Source organism: Alligator mississippiensis, chromosome 1 (genome assembly GCF_030867095.1).
Source record: "Alligator mississippiensis isolate rAllMis1 chromosome 1, rAllMis1, whole genome shotgun sequence".
NCBI classification, from domain to species: domain Eukaryota; kingdom Metazoa; phylum Chordata; order Crocodylia; family Alligatoridae; genus Alligator; species Alligator mississippiensis.
This window is the reverse complement of record NC_081824.1, coordinates 435,603,746-435,620,891: the sequence shown is the minus strand read 5'-3', so window position 1 is coordinate 435,620,891 and position 17,146 is coordinate 435,603,746. Positions and strand designations below refer to the sequence as shown.

General features: G+C 48.0%; 1 protein-coding gene across 5 annotated transcripts in view; it reads left to right on the top strand.

The window, feature by feature from the left end:
- Nucleotides 1-571: 571 nt before the first annotated feature.
- The window catches only part of ZC3H12C (zinc finger CCCH-type containing 12C), a 64,335-nt gene continuing 47,760 nt past the window's right edge, over nucleotides 572-17,146 (top strand). Inside the window, exons 1-2 of one of the 5 annotated variants that reach the window (XM_019481992.2) lie at nucleotides 572-779; nucleotides 2,476-2,568. In XM_019481992.2, coding sequence (XP_019337537.1) covers nucleotides 2,487-2,568 — 82 coding nt within the window. In that variant the 5' untranslated portion in view covers nucleotides 572-779; nucleotides 2,476-2,486. Of the gene's footprint in view, nucleotides 780-2,475; nucleotides 2,569-3,203; nucleotides 3,398-17,146 lie in introns of those variants that run through there. The other 4 variants (XM_059720779.1, XM_019481995.1, XM_059720773.1 and 1 more) reach the window with 4 other exon arrangements.

The window sequence follows — 17,146 nt, the reverse complement described above, 5'->3', positions numbered from 1 at the left end:
AGCACACGGCCAGTGCCCACCAGCAGACACTGCCCAGCAATACTCTGCTTGGAGATGGGGACTAAGTAGGGCAAGGAAAGCGGCCCCACAGACCCTCCTTCCTGGTTAGATATGCAGCCGGCTGAGCCAGGGCTAGGAGGAGGCTGCCCGGGAGGTCCTGGCACTTGGTGGGGCCATGGATGGGAGTGCGTAAAGGAAGAGGCGAGGGGCCCAGTGCAGCCAGCACCTCAGCAGGAGGTTGTGGAGGCGGCTGCGCCCGGGCCAGCCCTTGCTGCAGAAGGGGCAGGTGTCGGCGGGCGCACAGGAGCACCTGCCCCTTCTCCTAGGCCGGGCTGCCGGGCGGGTGCTGGGAAGCGATGGCTCCCCGGGGCGCCCGGCGGGACTCCCCTCCCCTCCCCCGTCCCGCTCCTTCAAGGGCACGGGCCGAGCAGCCCCTGGACACAATGGCAGGCGATGCGGGCACGTCGCTAGCACGCGTGTCCCCCTCCGGACCCGGCAAGGGGCGGCGACTGCCAGCCCTGCCCCCCGCAGGAGGAGGGGGAGGCGGCGCGCGAGCCGGCAGCGCAGCCAGGCAGGCGCGGGGAGGGAGCGGGGCGCCCCGGCCCCGGCCCCGGCCCCGCCGCCGCCGCCTCCCAGTCCCCGCCGAGGGGGCGCGGCCGCGGGCTGAGCTGAGCCGAGCCGAGCCGAGCCGAGCCCGGGAGGCTCCATGGTGCTGCTGCTGCTGCCGGGAGCCAGCGAGCCAGAGCGGGGCTGGGGGTGCAGGCCTGCGCGGAGGGGAGGTAAGAGGCGGCGCGGCGCGGCGCGGCGTGGCTCCGGGCGCAGGGTGACCCCGGGGCGCGGTGCCCTTGACCGCGGGGCGGCCCGAGCAGGGGCTCCTCTTCCCGGGGAAGAGCCGTGCGCCTGCCAGCAGCGGGGCTGAGCGGGGAGCCGTGGGAGGAGGCCTTCCCCGCCTGCCCGCACCTGTAGCGAGCTGGGAAGGAGCCCCTGGCGCGGGGCCGGACCGGAGGCGCAGCCCCCCCAGGCGCCGCCGCCTCGTCCCCGCCAGAGCCCGCCCCGCCTGGCCAAGCACTTGGGGAGACGGTGGCAGGGTGGAGGGTTTTCCATGCTGCGGGTGCCCAGGTGAAACCTCTGGGTTTATCTTGTGAGCCCCCTTCTGTATGCAGCACCCCGGAAAGGTTGTCAAGGCAGCCCCTTCATGTGCTGCAACCCCCCCAGGTGAGAAGCGCAGAATGAATGAATGAATGAATGAATGAATGAATTTCCAGCCCATCGCAAATAAGCGAACGGATCAGCCAAAAAATTACTGATGCTGCTTGGTGTGGTTGTGTTACGGTCTTGGGGTAAGCGGGGAGGAAGACTCTCGCAAACAAAGCACTGGTACATGGTTTGCGCAGCAAACAATGTGTGGGACCCATGAAAACATCTCAAGGTACCCCGGCGTGCTTTGGCACCTGTGAAAGGATCTCAAGGCGCCTTAGGGCGCCGTGGCATCCTGACAGAGAACCAGTGGTATAGAGGTTTAATACAGCCTTTTCATCAGGAACAAACCCCTTCACATACCTCAGGTACAGTTCCCATTCCAGCATCTTGCTGTTCAGTTTACTAAAACTAAGATGTATCCAGTACAACTGACTGCACCAACTGTGTGTAGACCTGGTGAAGTCTTCAGTGAAGTGGATTTTAATGAAAGGCTATTGAAAGCAATATTATCACTTCCATTCTTCGAGGTTTTTAAGACCTGGGTTGATAAAGCCTTGGCTGGGATGAGACAGTTGGGGACAGTCCTGCTTTGAGAAAGGGGTTGGAGTAGATCAGTGGTTCTCAACTTTTTTTCGTACCAGGACCCATTTGTAAACATGGATGGCCAGTCCCAACCCAGTTCCCCGCACTCCCGACCCACTGCCTCCCTCATCCAGGCCCCAGCCCCACAGTGTGTGGGATGGGAGTAGTGGTGGGACCCAAGCAGCCCCTTGCGGGCTGGAGCTCTGCCAGCCTGCAAGGGAAAAGCTATGGTTTCCCACATTTTTCTCCTTTAAAAGAGAATGCATTTTTAAAGTTTTCTTGATCCATTTTTAAAATTTGTTCACAACCCTTTCATATAGTCTTCTGATCCACTTTTGGGTCATGACGCACGGGTTGAGAAATGCTGGACTAGATGACCTCCTGAGGGCCCTTCCAGCCCTATTTTTCTCTGATTCTCAGGTGTCTTTGATAGCTCAATGTTACAGTAAATTTAAAGTGTGGAGGGAATGAGTCTGACCTTGAGGCTGCCCCCCAGATTTAAAGTACTGGAGTTGCTTTGTCAGTTAGGCATGCATAGGACACCTATGTTTCAGTATGCACTGCAGGGTTTCTGTATGAAGACTGCATGTGAGTTGAGAACTCGAGACATCTTGATTTTTTTTTTTTAATGGGGAATATTCTTAGAGTGTAGAAGATGAGAATAGGATATCATTTTAGGTATGTAATTTTCAGAGAACTGAGTGATGAAGCATGAGGGATTATCCAGCACATCTGTCCGTGGATGCTGTTGCTCCTTATGCATAGGCAGAGATGCAGACTGTTGGGGTGAGTATTAATCTGTTGGAACATATTCATTGCTGGACTGAATTGTGCTTTTAAAAATATTAAACAGTTATATTCTAAAGGCATTTATTGCTTCTCAGGGAGACTAGATACTTGTTACTGATTCACTGAACCTTAAGCACATTGGAGGCTCAGCTTGATTTTGAGGAGCAGCCAAAAATTTATGTTGTAATTATCTCAGTCATAGTTATATAAAATGGAGCTGGAAATCTTATAAAACTATTTCTTTTTTTTTTTTTTTTTTAAGATTTCTGGTATTTCTGGCTTCCACTTAAAAATACCCCAAAGACTTGGCTGAAAATAAGGAATTCAAAGGCATTGGGGGGAAAAAAACATTTTTTTTGTTCAAGTCAGCTTTTATCTAAAATCACAGGCTAGTGAACAACTCTGTGATTTGTTGAGTTGAAGGTGAACAAGGACTGTTACAATCTAGTCTGAATTACTGCTGCATAACACGGGCCATAGAATTTCACTCAGTAGTTCCTTCATCAGGTTGTAATAGGGTTGAAGTGTTGCTGTAACTGTGATTGTCCAGAAAATATGTGAGAAGCAAGGATTTTTGGGGGAGTCTTTTCATTTTGTTTTTTATAATATCTTTTATTGGACCAACTATACAGCTAATCCATCAAGCTGGTAATTTCTGCCTGAGGAGGAATTTTCCATTTAGAAACACTTGGTCTTTATTCAAGAACTCCAAGGGTTGCTTCCAGGTCTTTCCTCTAGTCCAAACCCACTGATCATCTGCTTTAAAAAAACCCTATTTTGTCTCCTGAGAAGCAGACCATCCTGCCTAATGAAAGCTCTACTAAGGGTAAGTGCTGAAGGCTAAATTCCCCCCAGCCACCCTCTCTTCTACAGTGTTTTCAGAAGTTACCTAAACTAAAGGCCAGACACACAGTCTGTCTTCCAGTGCCTCATTTCTGGCCCTGCTGTCCCTTGCTACTTGTTTCTCTTATACCTGAAAGTCGGGTATAAGAGGACAGACAAGTAGTAAGCAGACTGATTCCTAGAAGAGTTGGACTTGAGCCTTGATTCTTTCCAGGAACTGGTCTGTCCACTACTTGCCTCTCCTTTATTTTGTCCCAGCTGCTCACTGAATAATGTAGATGTTAAAGGCATATCACACTTCCCTTAATTAAGAATATATACGTATATCTCAAAGGATGTAATATCTACTCCATCCTTTGGTAGTTGTCACAGTGGTTAATTGCCTTCTGTTAAAAAATGAAAATTTTCTGGTATGAATTTGTCTGGCATCACTTCTAGTCATTGAATCTCGTGCCTTTGTTCTCTAGGTTTGAGTTCCTATTATGTGAATCTCTTAAAGAAATGTTTTAAGGGCTGAAATACATTGTAGTTACAGAATGAGACAGGAATGTAGAGAATACATTGTAGTTAGGAATGAGGCAGGAATAATGGCAATTCAAAGGAGTGTTGTGATTGGCAAAGTTATCATGTCTGTCCTTCCCACCCACTTTTCTGAATATATTATGCTGACCTTGTCCCTTTCCTATGTTATAATATTTGAGATGTGACTAGGATGAGTTAGTGGACTGGAATTGAAGAAGAGAATAAATAGTCAAGAGACTTCCTTAAGTCTACTAATTTCTGTGCTTCTGTTGCCATGACTGCTAGCCAAGTGGATGATTAAGACAACTACAAAGTAAAGAATACCTGTAAATCCTGAAAGCCGCATCTAGATTACTCAGGGAACTATTTAAGTAGAGTGTTTCTGGCATTCCTCTCATTTCATGTATGAGATAGTGATGATGCCACAATTATAATATAGAACAAATAACATATGAGACATTAATTCTCGTGCCTCAAAGCATGACTTTTAACCACTAGATGTTTGAAGCAGCAAGGATTCCCCGACTATCTGGTCATGAGGATTCTTGCATTTTTCTTTGAAGTATGTGGGGCTGACTAGCTGCTTTGGCAATGCTACTGGACTAGAACTATTACTGCTCTGATTTGTATTACTGTTCTTATGTTAATCTAATTGCAATATTTGGGCTGAAAGGACCAGTTTTCAAAGGTACAGGCCTTTGAAAGAGCTCTGCCAGTAAGCATGTCATATAATCATAGAAGTCAAGGTGCACAGCTATTCACAGGTTTTCAGTACCTAAGACCCCAAATACCTTATAGCTGCCTTTAAATGCTGATTTGCTAAAGGTACTCTGAGACAATTCGGTCTTGGGTGTTGAATATTAATTCACTTTTGCTTTTTCATTTAATTCATTTCATTGAATTGAATTAATTTAATTTCATCATTGTAGTAGCACCTAAAGAACCCAATCAGGCTCCCACTGTGTTACATATCTTACAAATGCCTGTCAAGTAGGGATGTAAATATTGTTTAAAAAATCTCTGTTTAACCTCCTCTAATTATGTCCAATAAACAGTTTAACAGCTGCAGTACCCGGTGTGCTGGGAGGGAAGGAGCAAAATAGCTATGATCACTTCTCCCTTTCTCGCTCCTCCCTCCCGGCTGCCTTCCTGTTCCTGAGGCACCGCTGTGCTTCCCTTCCCTGCCAGACTGCACCTCACGTTAAATGTCAACTGGCAATACATTACTGGTATTAAATATCTTTCTCTTTTAAACATTTAACCTTTCATATCCCTGCTATCAAGACATAGTCCATGCTGCAGACCGCATACATTCAGATATTCACGCCACCATAAGTAAAAGCCAAAGATATTTCTTGTTATATATCTGACCAATTGCCTGGGATTGCCTTCAGACTCCTTACTAAAACCTTATATAGTAACTTGCAGTCAAGTAACTAACTCTGTGGATAAGGCAGTCTGGGTAGCTTTCCTGTTTCTATCACTCCAAGGAAGTAGTCAAAGGTCCCTGACATGTTACATCAATTTGTGTAATTAACCAGTTAATTGCATATAAATTTAGATGTGCTACACATGCAAAGTAATTATTATCCAATAAAAATGGCCAACTAGCCATAAATTTGTTACTTGAAAAAGGTAGAACATTTTTATAGCTGGTTTCTATCAAGCTATAATTTGAGTGTGTGGCATGTCACACACACAGTGATTGTGTTTGGCCAGGTCCTCCAGTATCCCAGGGTAGACTGCTTTCGCTCGCTCACTCACTCACGCTCTTCTCCCCACTCCTCCTTCCTGCAAGAAAATTCATGCTCAACTCTGCTGCCCCAGGACACAGTAGCGGGAGATATACATAGAGTCATGTCTGTGTCCTTATTCTAGACTTTATATAAGGTTTGAGTAGCATTCTGAGAGAGACTAAGGGAAGACTTTTGACCTTTGATCAAGGCTTTTATTATATAACTATGCTTCAATTGTATCAAGTATTTAATATGTTAAAAAAAAATATCATGGGCCTAGGGTAAGGAACCTAGGATTTGAACTGCTCATTTTATAGCTTGAAAGAATTGGCACTTTTTCATTTTTAGTTGATAAACTACATGTTAAAGGTAGTGCATGAGCAGAATATTCTAACTAGACACACTAGTTATTTATTGTATGTTTAATTACTAGAATGAGTAGTCAGGGCTCCTCTAATGCATGAGTTTTGTTTGAATAAGCCTAGCACTCTCCAACTCTTTCACTTATGCCAGGACTAACTGATTATTTTCAGTGTGCCGAGTTTAGACTGAATTTCACATATTAAGAAATGCTAGGCATGACACCTGGGTGTACTGCTCACTCGTTTCAATGCAAGTGTTGTCTCGGTATGCCCCTGTTGAGGAACTGATTAAATTCTGTAGTATGATACAGCTCCACCTCTTCTAGTGCAACAAAAATGAAAACTAAATAAAAGCCTTTTAAATAGAAGTGCGCCAATACATTGGTTCAATATCGGATCGGCACCAATATAAAGAAAGATATCTATATTGGAAATCGGCCTGATGTGGCCGATAATTTGGCCAATAAGTGACCCATGCATGCATGCAGCTGCAGCATAGCACATAGGCAGCAAGGAGCATAGCTGACAGTGTGGAGAGCTGTGTGCAGCTGGAAAGGGGAGGGGGATTGGGAGGGGCATGGGGGGGTGCAGATCAAACCCCCTGTGGTAAGGCAGGTGTGGGGCAGGGACTGGGGCGGGGGCAGGAGCAGGCACTGCTCAGTCGGGGGGGGGTGCACAGGATGGAGCTGCTGCTTGTCCAGGGGCCATGGGAAGGGGGGAGGGAGGGAGGGGCGGCTTCTGCTGCTGCACACAGCTCGTTCAGAGGCTCATCCACTCATCCAGCGGCTCCCACCACTGTTCCCACCACTCGTCTGGGAGGGCATGGGGTGGGGCATGTGCGCCCAGATCTGCACAAAGCAGGCAGTGGCAGCATTGGGACGGGAGCTATGGGGTGGCTATGGTGATTTTTGGGGTGGCTGCAGCCCTCCCCTGTAGCCGTCTCCCAGCGCCACTGGCCCCGGTGCCAGCCCCAACCCACAGCTGCATCCCACCCTGCCCACACCCCACACCAATCTGGGGCACACCCCCCCACGCCCTCCCAGAGCCCCCCTCCTGCGCCCCGCAGACGAGCTGCAGCTCTGTCCCCTGCCCCAACTGGGCAGCGCCCAGCCCCAGTTCCACTTCCTCCCTCACCACAGGGGCCTTGATCTGCACACCCACGCCCCTTCCCTCCTCTTTCACCACAACAGACTTACCAGCTTCACGCAGCTGTATTGGAAATCGGATTGGAATCAGCCAATATGCGTCCTTAAAAATTGGCTATCAGTATCGACCCTAAAAATCTCTATTGATGCACCCCTACTTTTAAACATATCCTTCCTTAGTCTATTATTCTACTCTGAGTCACAAGTTTTTTTCACAAGGGGCCGCAAGACACCTCTTCAGGTCTTGGAAGGAGAGAATAGAAGGATGCATTCTCCCACTTGCTCCCAAGGTTTTTTTTACTCTCTGCAAGTTCACCTCACAAGATGTAATAGATTTTGGACTGTTTTCTTCTTTTCTTGGTTGGTCATCCATGGCTGTTTTTGCTGTCACTACCACAGAGTCTCTTCCTCTATCATTTTCCATGTTCCTGTCCTTATGAGAGAAGATAGCTGCATGTATGTCTTCACTCTTCCCAATATGCTTCAATGTTGAGGTGTAATCTCACGTGTACCTTGGAAAAGACAGTTCACAGGCTGCCTCTTTTAGGCATAGCAGCTTTGGACCTGGGCATGCCAGAGCTGACAAGTCCTTTTATATAGAGCTTTTGAAAGATGCTGCACATTTAATGTCATATCTTTCTTCTACAGATTGTATTTTTCTTGAGGGTGAATAGAGAGAAAATTGAAGCAGTTTTTGTAAAATGCACTACTAATGGGTTTCAAAGCCAGTGGATTAGGTGCTATAGAGGACTGGTTTTAGTTAGAAGCAAAAGTGGCGAGTGGCATACACAAGAAAGGAGAGGGAGCTGTAGCCAAGGAAACAGAAGGTGAAGATGTGCTGCAAAGTTGGTGGTTGGGAGGGGAGGAGTGAATTAGATAGAACTTGTTGCCCCTAAAATTAGAAAAATACACTGACTTGTATTTGACAAGAAGGATTTAGGAAGCAATTGAAAGTTACAAATAGAATCATAGAAAATTAGGGTTGGAAGGAACCTCTAGTCCAGTCCCGTGTTCAAAGCAGAACCATCCTCAACTAGATCATCCCAGCTAAGGCTTTGTCTAGCTGGTTCTTAAAAACCTCCAAGGATGGAAATTGTACAACCTCTCTAGGTATCCTGTTCCAGTGCTTTACTGCCCTCCTAGTGAGAGAGTTTTTCCTGATGCCTAGCCTAAACTTCCCTTGCAACTTGAGACCATTGTACCTTGTTCCCTCATCTAACACCAACGGCCATGTGTAGACGAAACGAGAGGCGTGTTTGCACCGCACCTTAAAGCGGGCTAAATGCTTTCGCACCACTTCAATGGTGTCAGTGTATGCACCTAATGCGCCTTGAATGACTTGGGGTGCAGCAAACTAAAACTCCTTTGAGGAGTTTTAGTTTGCTGCCCCTACAGCCGCAGAGCGAAGTACTCCATGCAGCTCCATGGCTCTGTAGGAAACCTTGCAGGCAGCCTGGCAGCAGCCCAGGAAAGCAGCTCCGTGCAAGAAAAGCAACAAGCCTGATCTTTTCATTTTTTTCTTCCTCCCCTGGAGCCTGCCTGCCTGCCTGAGCTGCATGGGGGCCTGGTGCTTCCCTCCACAGCTGCGGTGCCCCCTGGGACCCCCCCAGCTGGGTGCCTGCGGGTGGGTGCTGCCTGGAGGGGTGGCCGCAGTTGCTGTGGAGGGAAGCATCAGCCCGCCGGCAGCTTACCCTCCCCTCTCCGTGGGAGAGGCAGGTAAGTCAACAGAGTGTTTGCATGACACAGGGGTTTAATCAGCCCTAAACTGAAGCAGTATTTTTTTAAACCCACCACTTTAATTTAGGACCCCTGTTTTGTCTACACACGCACAATGAGAATAGTCTAGCTCCATCCTAGGTCGCACCCAAAGAGTCATGGTAGATGGGTCGGTCTCGACCTGGAAGGGTGTGGGCAGTGGGGTCCCGCAGGGTTCGGTCCTTGGACCGATACTCTTTAATGTCTTCATCAGCGACTTGGACATGGGAGTGAAATGTACTCTGTCCAAGTTTGCAGATGACACAAAGCTATGGGGAGAAGTGGACACGCCAGAGGGCAGGGAACAGCTGCAGGCAGACCTGGATAGGCTGGACAAGTGGGCAGAAAACAACAGGATGCAGTTCAACAAGGAGAAATGCAAAGTGCTGCACCTAGGGAGGAAAAATGTCCAGCACACCTACAGCCTAGGGAATGACCTGCTGGGTGGCACGGAGGTGGAAAGGGATCTTGGAGTCCTAGTGGACTCCAAGATGAACATGAGCCGGCAGTGTGACGAAGCCATCAGAAAAGCCAGTGGCACTTTATCGTGCATCAGCAGATGCATGACAAATAGGTCCAGGGAGGTGATACTTCCCCTCTATAGGGCGTTGGTCAGACCGCAGTTGGAGTACTGCGTGCAATTCTGGGCGCCACACTTCAAGAAGGATGCGGATAACCTGGAGAGGGTACAGCGAAGGGCAACTCGTATGGTCAAGGGCCTGCAGACCAAGCCCTACGAGGAGAGACTAGAGAAACTGGACCTTTTCAGCCTCCGCAAGAGACGGTTGAGAGGTGACCTTGTGGCTGCCTATAAGTTCATCACGGGGGCACAGAAGGGAATTGGTGAGGATTTATTCACCAAGGCGCCCCCGGGGGTTACAAGAAACAATGGCCACAAGCTAGCAGAGAGCAGATTTAGACTGGACATTAGGAAGAACTTCTTCACAGTTCGAGTGGCCAAGGTCTGGAACGGGCTCCCAAGGGAGGTGGTGCTCTCCCCTACCCTGGGGGTCTTCAAGAGGAGGTTAGACGAGTATCTAGCTGGGGTCATTTAGACCCAGCACTCTTTCCTGCTTATGCAGGGGGTCGGACTTGATGATCTATTGAGGTCCCTTCCGACCCTAACATCTATGAATCTATGAATCCTCTTTCAAACCCCGCTTTAGATAGTTGAAGGTTGCTATTAAATCCCCTCTGTCTTCTCTTCTCTAAACTAAATAAGCATAGTTCTCTTAGCCTCTCTGCAGAAATCATGTGCCCTGGCCCCCTAACCATTTTTGTTGCCCTCCTCTGGACTCTCTCCAATTTGTCCACATCCTTTCTGTAGTGAGGAGCTCAAAACTGAACATAGTACTCCAGATGTGGCCTTACTAGCTCTGAATAGAGGGGGATAATCACTTCCCTTGATCTATTGGCAGTGCTTCTACTGATGCGCCCAGCATGCTGTTAGTCTTCTTCACAACAAAGGCACATTGTTGACTCATCTTAAGCTTATTGTCCACTATAACCCCCAGATCCTTTTCTACAGAGTTACTGCTTGGGCAGTCATTCCTCAGCCTGTACCAGTGCATAGCATTGTTCTGTCCTGAGTGTAGCACCCTGCACGTGTCCTTATTGAAACTCATGAGATTTCTTTTGGCCCAATCCTCCACTTTGTTGAGGTCTCTCTGAATCCTAGCCCTACTGTCCAGCATATCTACTACTCCCCCTGTCTTGGTGTCATCTGTAAACTTGCTACGTATGCACTGTATCCCATGTTGCAGTCATTGATGAAGAAATTGAACAAAACTAGTCCCTTGGGCACTCCACTTGATACCAGCTACCAACTAGACATCGAGCCATTGATTACTACCCGTTGTGCCCGACAATCCAGACAGTTTTATATCCCCCTTGTAGTCTTCATCTAACTTGTACTTCCTAACTTGATTGTGACAATTTTGTGGGAGACTGTATCAAAAGCTTTGCTAAAGTCAAGGTATATCACATCCACTGCTCTCCCCGCATCCATAGAGCCAGGCATCTCATCATAGAAGGCAGTCAGTTTGCTCAGGCATGACTTGCCCCTGGTGAATCCATGCTGACTGTTCCTAATCACCTTCTCATCCAAGTACTTAGAAATGGATTCCTTGAGGACCTGACTCATCTATAGTTCCCTGTATCTTCCTTCTTCCCTTTCTTAAAGATGGGCACTATATTTGCCCTTTTCCAATTGTCTGGGACCTCTTTGAAGAGTTCCCTGCTAAGTTAGGCTCCTTTTCCACCATACTTGCTAGTCTTCCTGCACATCAGGATGGTTCCTCAATAAGGTTTCTTTAAACTACAGCCAGTTCTCCTGGACTGCTTTTCTCCTCAGACTGGTTTCCTAGGGGATCCTTCCCATCAGTTCCTTAAGGGAGTTAAAGTCTGCTGTTCTGAAATCCAGGGTCCATACTCTGCTGTTCTCCATCTTTCCTTTCCTCAGGATTCTGAAATCAATCATCTCATGGTCACTGCTGCCCAAGTTGCCATCCACTGCTAAATTACCCACCAGTTCTTCCCTGTCTGTGAGCAGCAGGTCAAGAAGAGCATGGCCCCTAGTTGGCCGCTCCAGCACTTGCACCAGGAGGTTGTTCCTAACACTCTCCAGAAACTTCCTGGATTGCCTGTGCACTTCTGTATTGCTCTCCCAGCATATGTCAGGGTGATTGAAGTCCCCCATGAGAATCAGGGTCTGTGACTGGGAAATGTATGCTAGCTGTCTGAAGAAAGCCTCATTCACCACTTCCTCCTGGTCTGGTGGTCTATAGCAGACCCCTATCTCAACATCACCTTTGTTGCTCTCCCCTCTGACACTGACTAAGAGACTTCCAACAGGCCTATCTTCAGTTTCATACTTGAGCTCAGAATAATCATATGGCCATTTTACATAAAGTGCAACCTCTCCTCCCCTTCTCCTCTGCCTGTCCTTCCTGAACATTTTATACTCATCCATGACAGTGCTCCAGTCATGTGAGCTATCCCACCAACTCTCTGTTACTCCAATCATGTCATAGTGCCATGACTGAGCAAGGACTTCCAATTCTTCCTGTTTGTTTCCCAGGCTCCATGCATTCATGTACAAGCACCTGTGGTAACTAGCTGATTGTCCTACTTTCTCAGGAAGAATGAGAAGGCCATCCCTGTTGCCCCCTCCTGCTTGCTCTTCCTCCGGGTCATCCACTTCCTCACTTACCTCAGGGCTTTGGTCTCTATCCCCTGGCAAATGTAGTTTAAAGCCCTCCTCACTAGGTTAGTGAGCCTGTTTGTGAAGCTGCTCTTCTCTGTCTTCAGCAAGTGGATGCCGTCTCTTCCTAGCAATCTTTCTTGGAACATCTTCCATAGTTGAAGAAGTCAAAGCCCTGCTGGCAATGCCATCTGCACAGCCATTCATTGATCTGCTGGATGCACCTGCTCCTGCCCGGACCCTTCCCCTTGACCAGAAGGATTGAGGAAAACACCACCTAAGCCTCTGTCCCCTTCACCTTTGTACCTAGAGCTCTGTAGTCACTTTTGATCTGCTCGGGGTTTCCCCTGGCAGTATCATTGACGCCCACATGAATGAGCAGTAAGGGGTGGTAGTCAGAGGGCCAGGTGGGTCTCGTTACTCCCTCTGTGACTTGTTGGATCTGGGCTCTGGGCAAGTAGCAGACCCCCTGAGACAAAAGGTCAGGTTGGCAGATGGATACCTCCACCCCCTGCAGAAGGGAGTCTTCAATCACCACCACCCATTGCTTCTTCTTGGTGGTAGTGGTCTCTATCCTTCCAGCCTTGGGGAGGCCTGGCCTGTCCTCCTCCACCAATGGAAGGTACTCCTTCTCTGCTTCTAGGACTCCATATCTGTTCTCCAGGCAAACTGCTGCAAGTGGATATGAAGATTCCTGCTTGCCGCCAGAGGTCAGAAGCTTCCAGCTTCCACCTTCCTGGGTGTACGTATCTTCTCCCTTCTCTAGTGCTGCCTTTGGTAGTCCTTCCTCCACAGTCCTAGAGATCTCCTTCAGCATAGAGTCAATGAAGTCCTCATGGTGGAGGATGTTTTAAAGCTTTGCCACCTCCTCCTCTGGGCCTCTTGTCGGCTTCATGAGGGACACCACTAGGAGGCACCACTTACATTGCAGGCACTCCCCCACCTCCACATCACTAGAAGGAACCTGCAAGCCACACACTTCACAGTGCCAAACCAGGACCAGGGTGAATCTCAACAGTGAGCATTCCTACCTGGACAGACCCCTCATGGGTGCAAGCAGAAGCAGTGGCAGTGGCTGTGGCATTGTGATGTCCTCCAGCTGTTTCTCCGGGTCTCTTAATCCGCCGCCTCTTTCTTGCTACCCTTCTTCCAAGCACACTTTCCTTGGCAAACTTGCCAGTTAGCTGGCCTGTTTACTGCTCCTTGGTTGCAAAAGGTTCCTTTTTCCCTGGTTCCTCTCACCAAGCGTACGGGCTCCCCTTCAAAGAGCGGGGCAGCTAACTGACCTGCAAACTGCTTACCATTTGCTGCTGCTGCTCACTTGCACAAGGTTTGGCACAAATAAGCATAAGGTTTGGCAGAAGTCAGTGTAGATGGAGAAGTACAGTTGGAAAATGTATGTTATAGATTATTTTTTAAAAGTTAAAAAAATGCAAAAAACTGCTTGGCAACTCTACCAGTATCATAGACAGGCAGAGATCAGAGGCTGGCTAAGCTATCATTAACCTTTTTGGACATTTTAGTCAAGGGCACAAATTGATTAGGATGATGCCTAAACACCACTTTTCCCACAGCATCCTAACAGTTTATATATGAACTGAAGTGATTTGGGACAGATAATGCTTATGGTTAGGAAGATAAATCACCAGGTATGGGAAGTTGCATGCAATCTGATTCATGAGGTAATGGCTTTTGGAAACTTTTAGATGTATTGAATAGCCATTGTGCTGTAGCATCATCCAGAGCAAAATTACTAAAACTTTGATGTGACAAATGTACCTAAATTTGGCAAACTCCACTGGAAGCTGTTCTGTTTCACTTGACAAAATAGGATTAGCTTTAGCATGTTCCTTAGCCTTGGGGTAGGAGATGTAGCAGAGAAGAATTAGATTCTTTTTCGTTATGTTTGCTACCCCTTCCTTTAGCCTGCACCTGAGAAGTGGTTGGCAGTCTCCTTTTGTTTAAGTAGTGAAGTAGTGTTAGGGGGTGTTGTAGCCATGATGGCAAGAGGCAAGGATTTTTTGGGTTGATTTCTTTTATTGGACCAACTGCAGTGTTGGGATAAAATTAAATAAGCAAGAAGAATACTTTGCATTTGAAAGCTTGTCTAACTTTATCCCAACTATGTATTTAGTTCAATAAAAGATATCACCTCAGAAAAAAATCCTTGCCTATCCTTTTGCTGAATTAAGACTGCTAGCCTAAACATCTAGTACCTGCTTTCTCTTAGGCACCAGCTCTTTCCAGGACAAGAAGATCTGTTGGTTCTTTCTTTGTCTGAGAGTATCACAGGTGAGCCATGGACAATGCCTGCTCTCACACACATCAAGTATTGGCTTGTGGCTGTGTTTCTGAGAAGAGTTCCCCTATAAAAACCACTGCTGTACTTCCTCAGAAATCCCCTGGTTCTCTAAGATGGTAGATATGACAGGCCCATATTTTTCACAAGTATTTTCACAGTGGCATGTTCCCCTTCTGACCTTTTCCTGTCAAAGGAGGAATTAATTAAATATCTCTAGTAACTTCTCCCCCTGCATTACAGTAACTGCCATCTCAAGTTGTCTAGGTGCACTCCTGGGAGTGGTTGTGTTTCTGGATAGGGAAGGACTGGGTTCACAGACATTAAGGGCAGTGCACCTGGTTTTTGAGTCTGTAGCAGCTACTCCTAGAATTGCAGCTGCCATTCTCATTGGGCTGCCAGTTGGGCTTTTGCTATTCTTGCTGAGCTGTAAGTTGGACTTGTTACTGTTTCTGGAGCCTGCACTATTTGCAGGCTGGGCTTCTTGAAGTTGTTGCTCAGCCCCAGCCTACGGTTATAGCTGAAAGGCTGAAATCTGAGCAGTCTCGTAGCAAGCCTATGGAGTGCCTGGGGGGTGGGAGCAGCAAGGGCATGCTGACCACTGTAGATTGGGTGGGGAGGAGGGGTATGGTTGAAAGGAAGGGAAGTCTCATCTGCCCAGACTACTGAAGCTGCTGCCACTGCTACTGCTGTATCTGCATTAGCTCTGTCAGCAGCTGCCCTGTGGCTGGGCTCCCTGGGAGCCAGTTCTTGTGCCCCATTTGTTTCTTTTCCCCCTACTCTCCCAGTACATATGTATTGGGTGCCAAGCTCTGCCTGCTCTGACAAAGGCTCCTCAGAGGGGAACGCCGTTCCATTTGTCCCGCTTGCCCTGTGTCCCCCAGATACACTGCTTGGTGCAGTTTTGTGCTGCGCTGCCTGTCTCCTGCCATGGTGCTGCAATGCCACTGTCATCCCTGGGCGTGTGTAGACGAAACAGGAGCCCTATATTGAAGCGGTGGGTTTTTAAAAAACACCGCTTCAATTTAGGGCCGATTAAACCTCTGTCATGCACACACCCCGCTGACTTACCTGCCACTCTGGTGGAGAGGGGTGGGCGAGCTGCCGATGGGTAGAGTGGTCCCTGGGCTGCAGTGGGGGCTGGTGCTTCCCTCCGCAGCAGTGGTGGTGCCCCCGCAGGCAGCACCCACCCACAGGCAGCCAGCTCGGGCGGTCCCAGGGGGCACCATAGCCGCAGAGGAAAATACCGGGCCCCTGCGTAGCTCAGGCAGGCAGGCATGCTCCGGGAAAATGGTGGGGAGGAGGAAAATCAGGCTCGCTGCTTTTCTTAGGCGGAGCTGCTTTCCCGTGCTGCTGTCAGGCTTCTTGCAGGGCTTCCTGCAGAGCCGTGGAGCCGCACAGAGCCCAGTGCTTTGCTTCACGACTGTAGGAGCAGCAAACTAAAACTCCTTTGAGTTGCCAAATTTCCTACAGCGGCTGGAATATGCCGCTGAGGCATGCAAACACCAAGACCATTAAAGCGGTGCAAAAGCATTTAGCCCGCTTTAAAGTGTCATGCTAATACACCTCTCATTCCATCTACACATGGGCCCTGGTGGCAAAGACTCCCCAGAGCGGGGTTCTGATGTCACGCTCATAGTCGGCACCTAGTCTGAGCTTTCTGCTTCAACTGGTGTTCAGTAGCCACTTGCCCAGTTTTCTCTTTAGGACCTTTATTTGACAGCGTGTGAGAGAAACTGGGTACAGCGTCTGGTACCAAATGTAAGCTTGTGTAATCCTTAGCATCCTCCAGCAAAAGTCTGCACCCACCTTATACATCATCAAGGATTGACTGCTAGCTGGGGTTTGGCCGCCTTATCAAAAGTTAGTTCAGTGTAAACCATATAAACTTTCTGCCTAGTCATAGCATTTTGTACTCACTTGCTACTTGTATGTTTGGGTAAAGTTTATGAACTATGTTTCCTGGGTAAATTATGAGAAATTAAATTGTAGACAGGACCTGCAAAAGATCAGTATGTGCCTAGAGCAGTGGTTTCCAACCTGTGGTCTGTGGATCCCTGGGGGTCAGCAGACTGTGTCTAAGGGGTCCACGAAAGATTACTATGGTCAAACAAAAGTATGTGAATACCCACACATACAATTCAAAGGGGTCCACCCCTCAATTCAAATTTTTTTTAAGGGTCTGCAAATGAAAACTGGTTAAAAACCACGGCTTAGAGTGTGGAATTACAGGAGGATCCTGCCCTCAGTTATACCTTTGCCTTCAAAAGTTAAATACATTTGTTTCAGTTTATAGTCCTTTACCCCCATAGCGATATATAACCTTTTGAAGACTAGTCATCCCAAATCAAATTGTTTCCATGGAGTGACAGCTTTTGACCCTGCTTTGGTCACTGGCTGGAGTGTCTCATTAAATTCCAGACACCTTTATTTTACAGTTCAGTACATTTTGTTTCATTGGCCTGTAGGGCTGGGAAAAACCTCAGATAACTCACTTTTAGCACCATCATAGCTAGCATCTTCTTAAGATTTATCTTTCTTTCTGTTCACTTCACACTTCCACAAGCTGCTAAATTGTTTATCTACAACTTAGATGCACTCAGAAAGGTGTAGAATTATGCCTGCAGGAACAGAAAAGAAAAACTTTCCATTCCAGCCCTCACAAAAAAGATATTGTCGCTGGATATAGTAAATAGGGGTAGATAGACTGA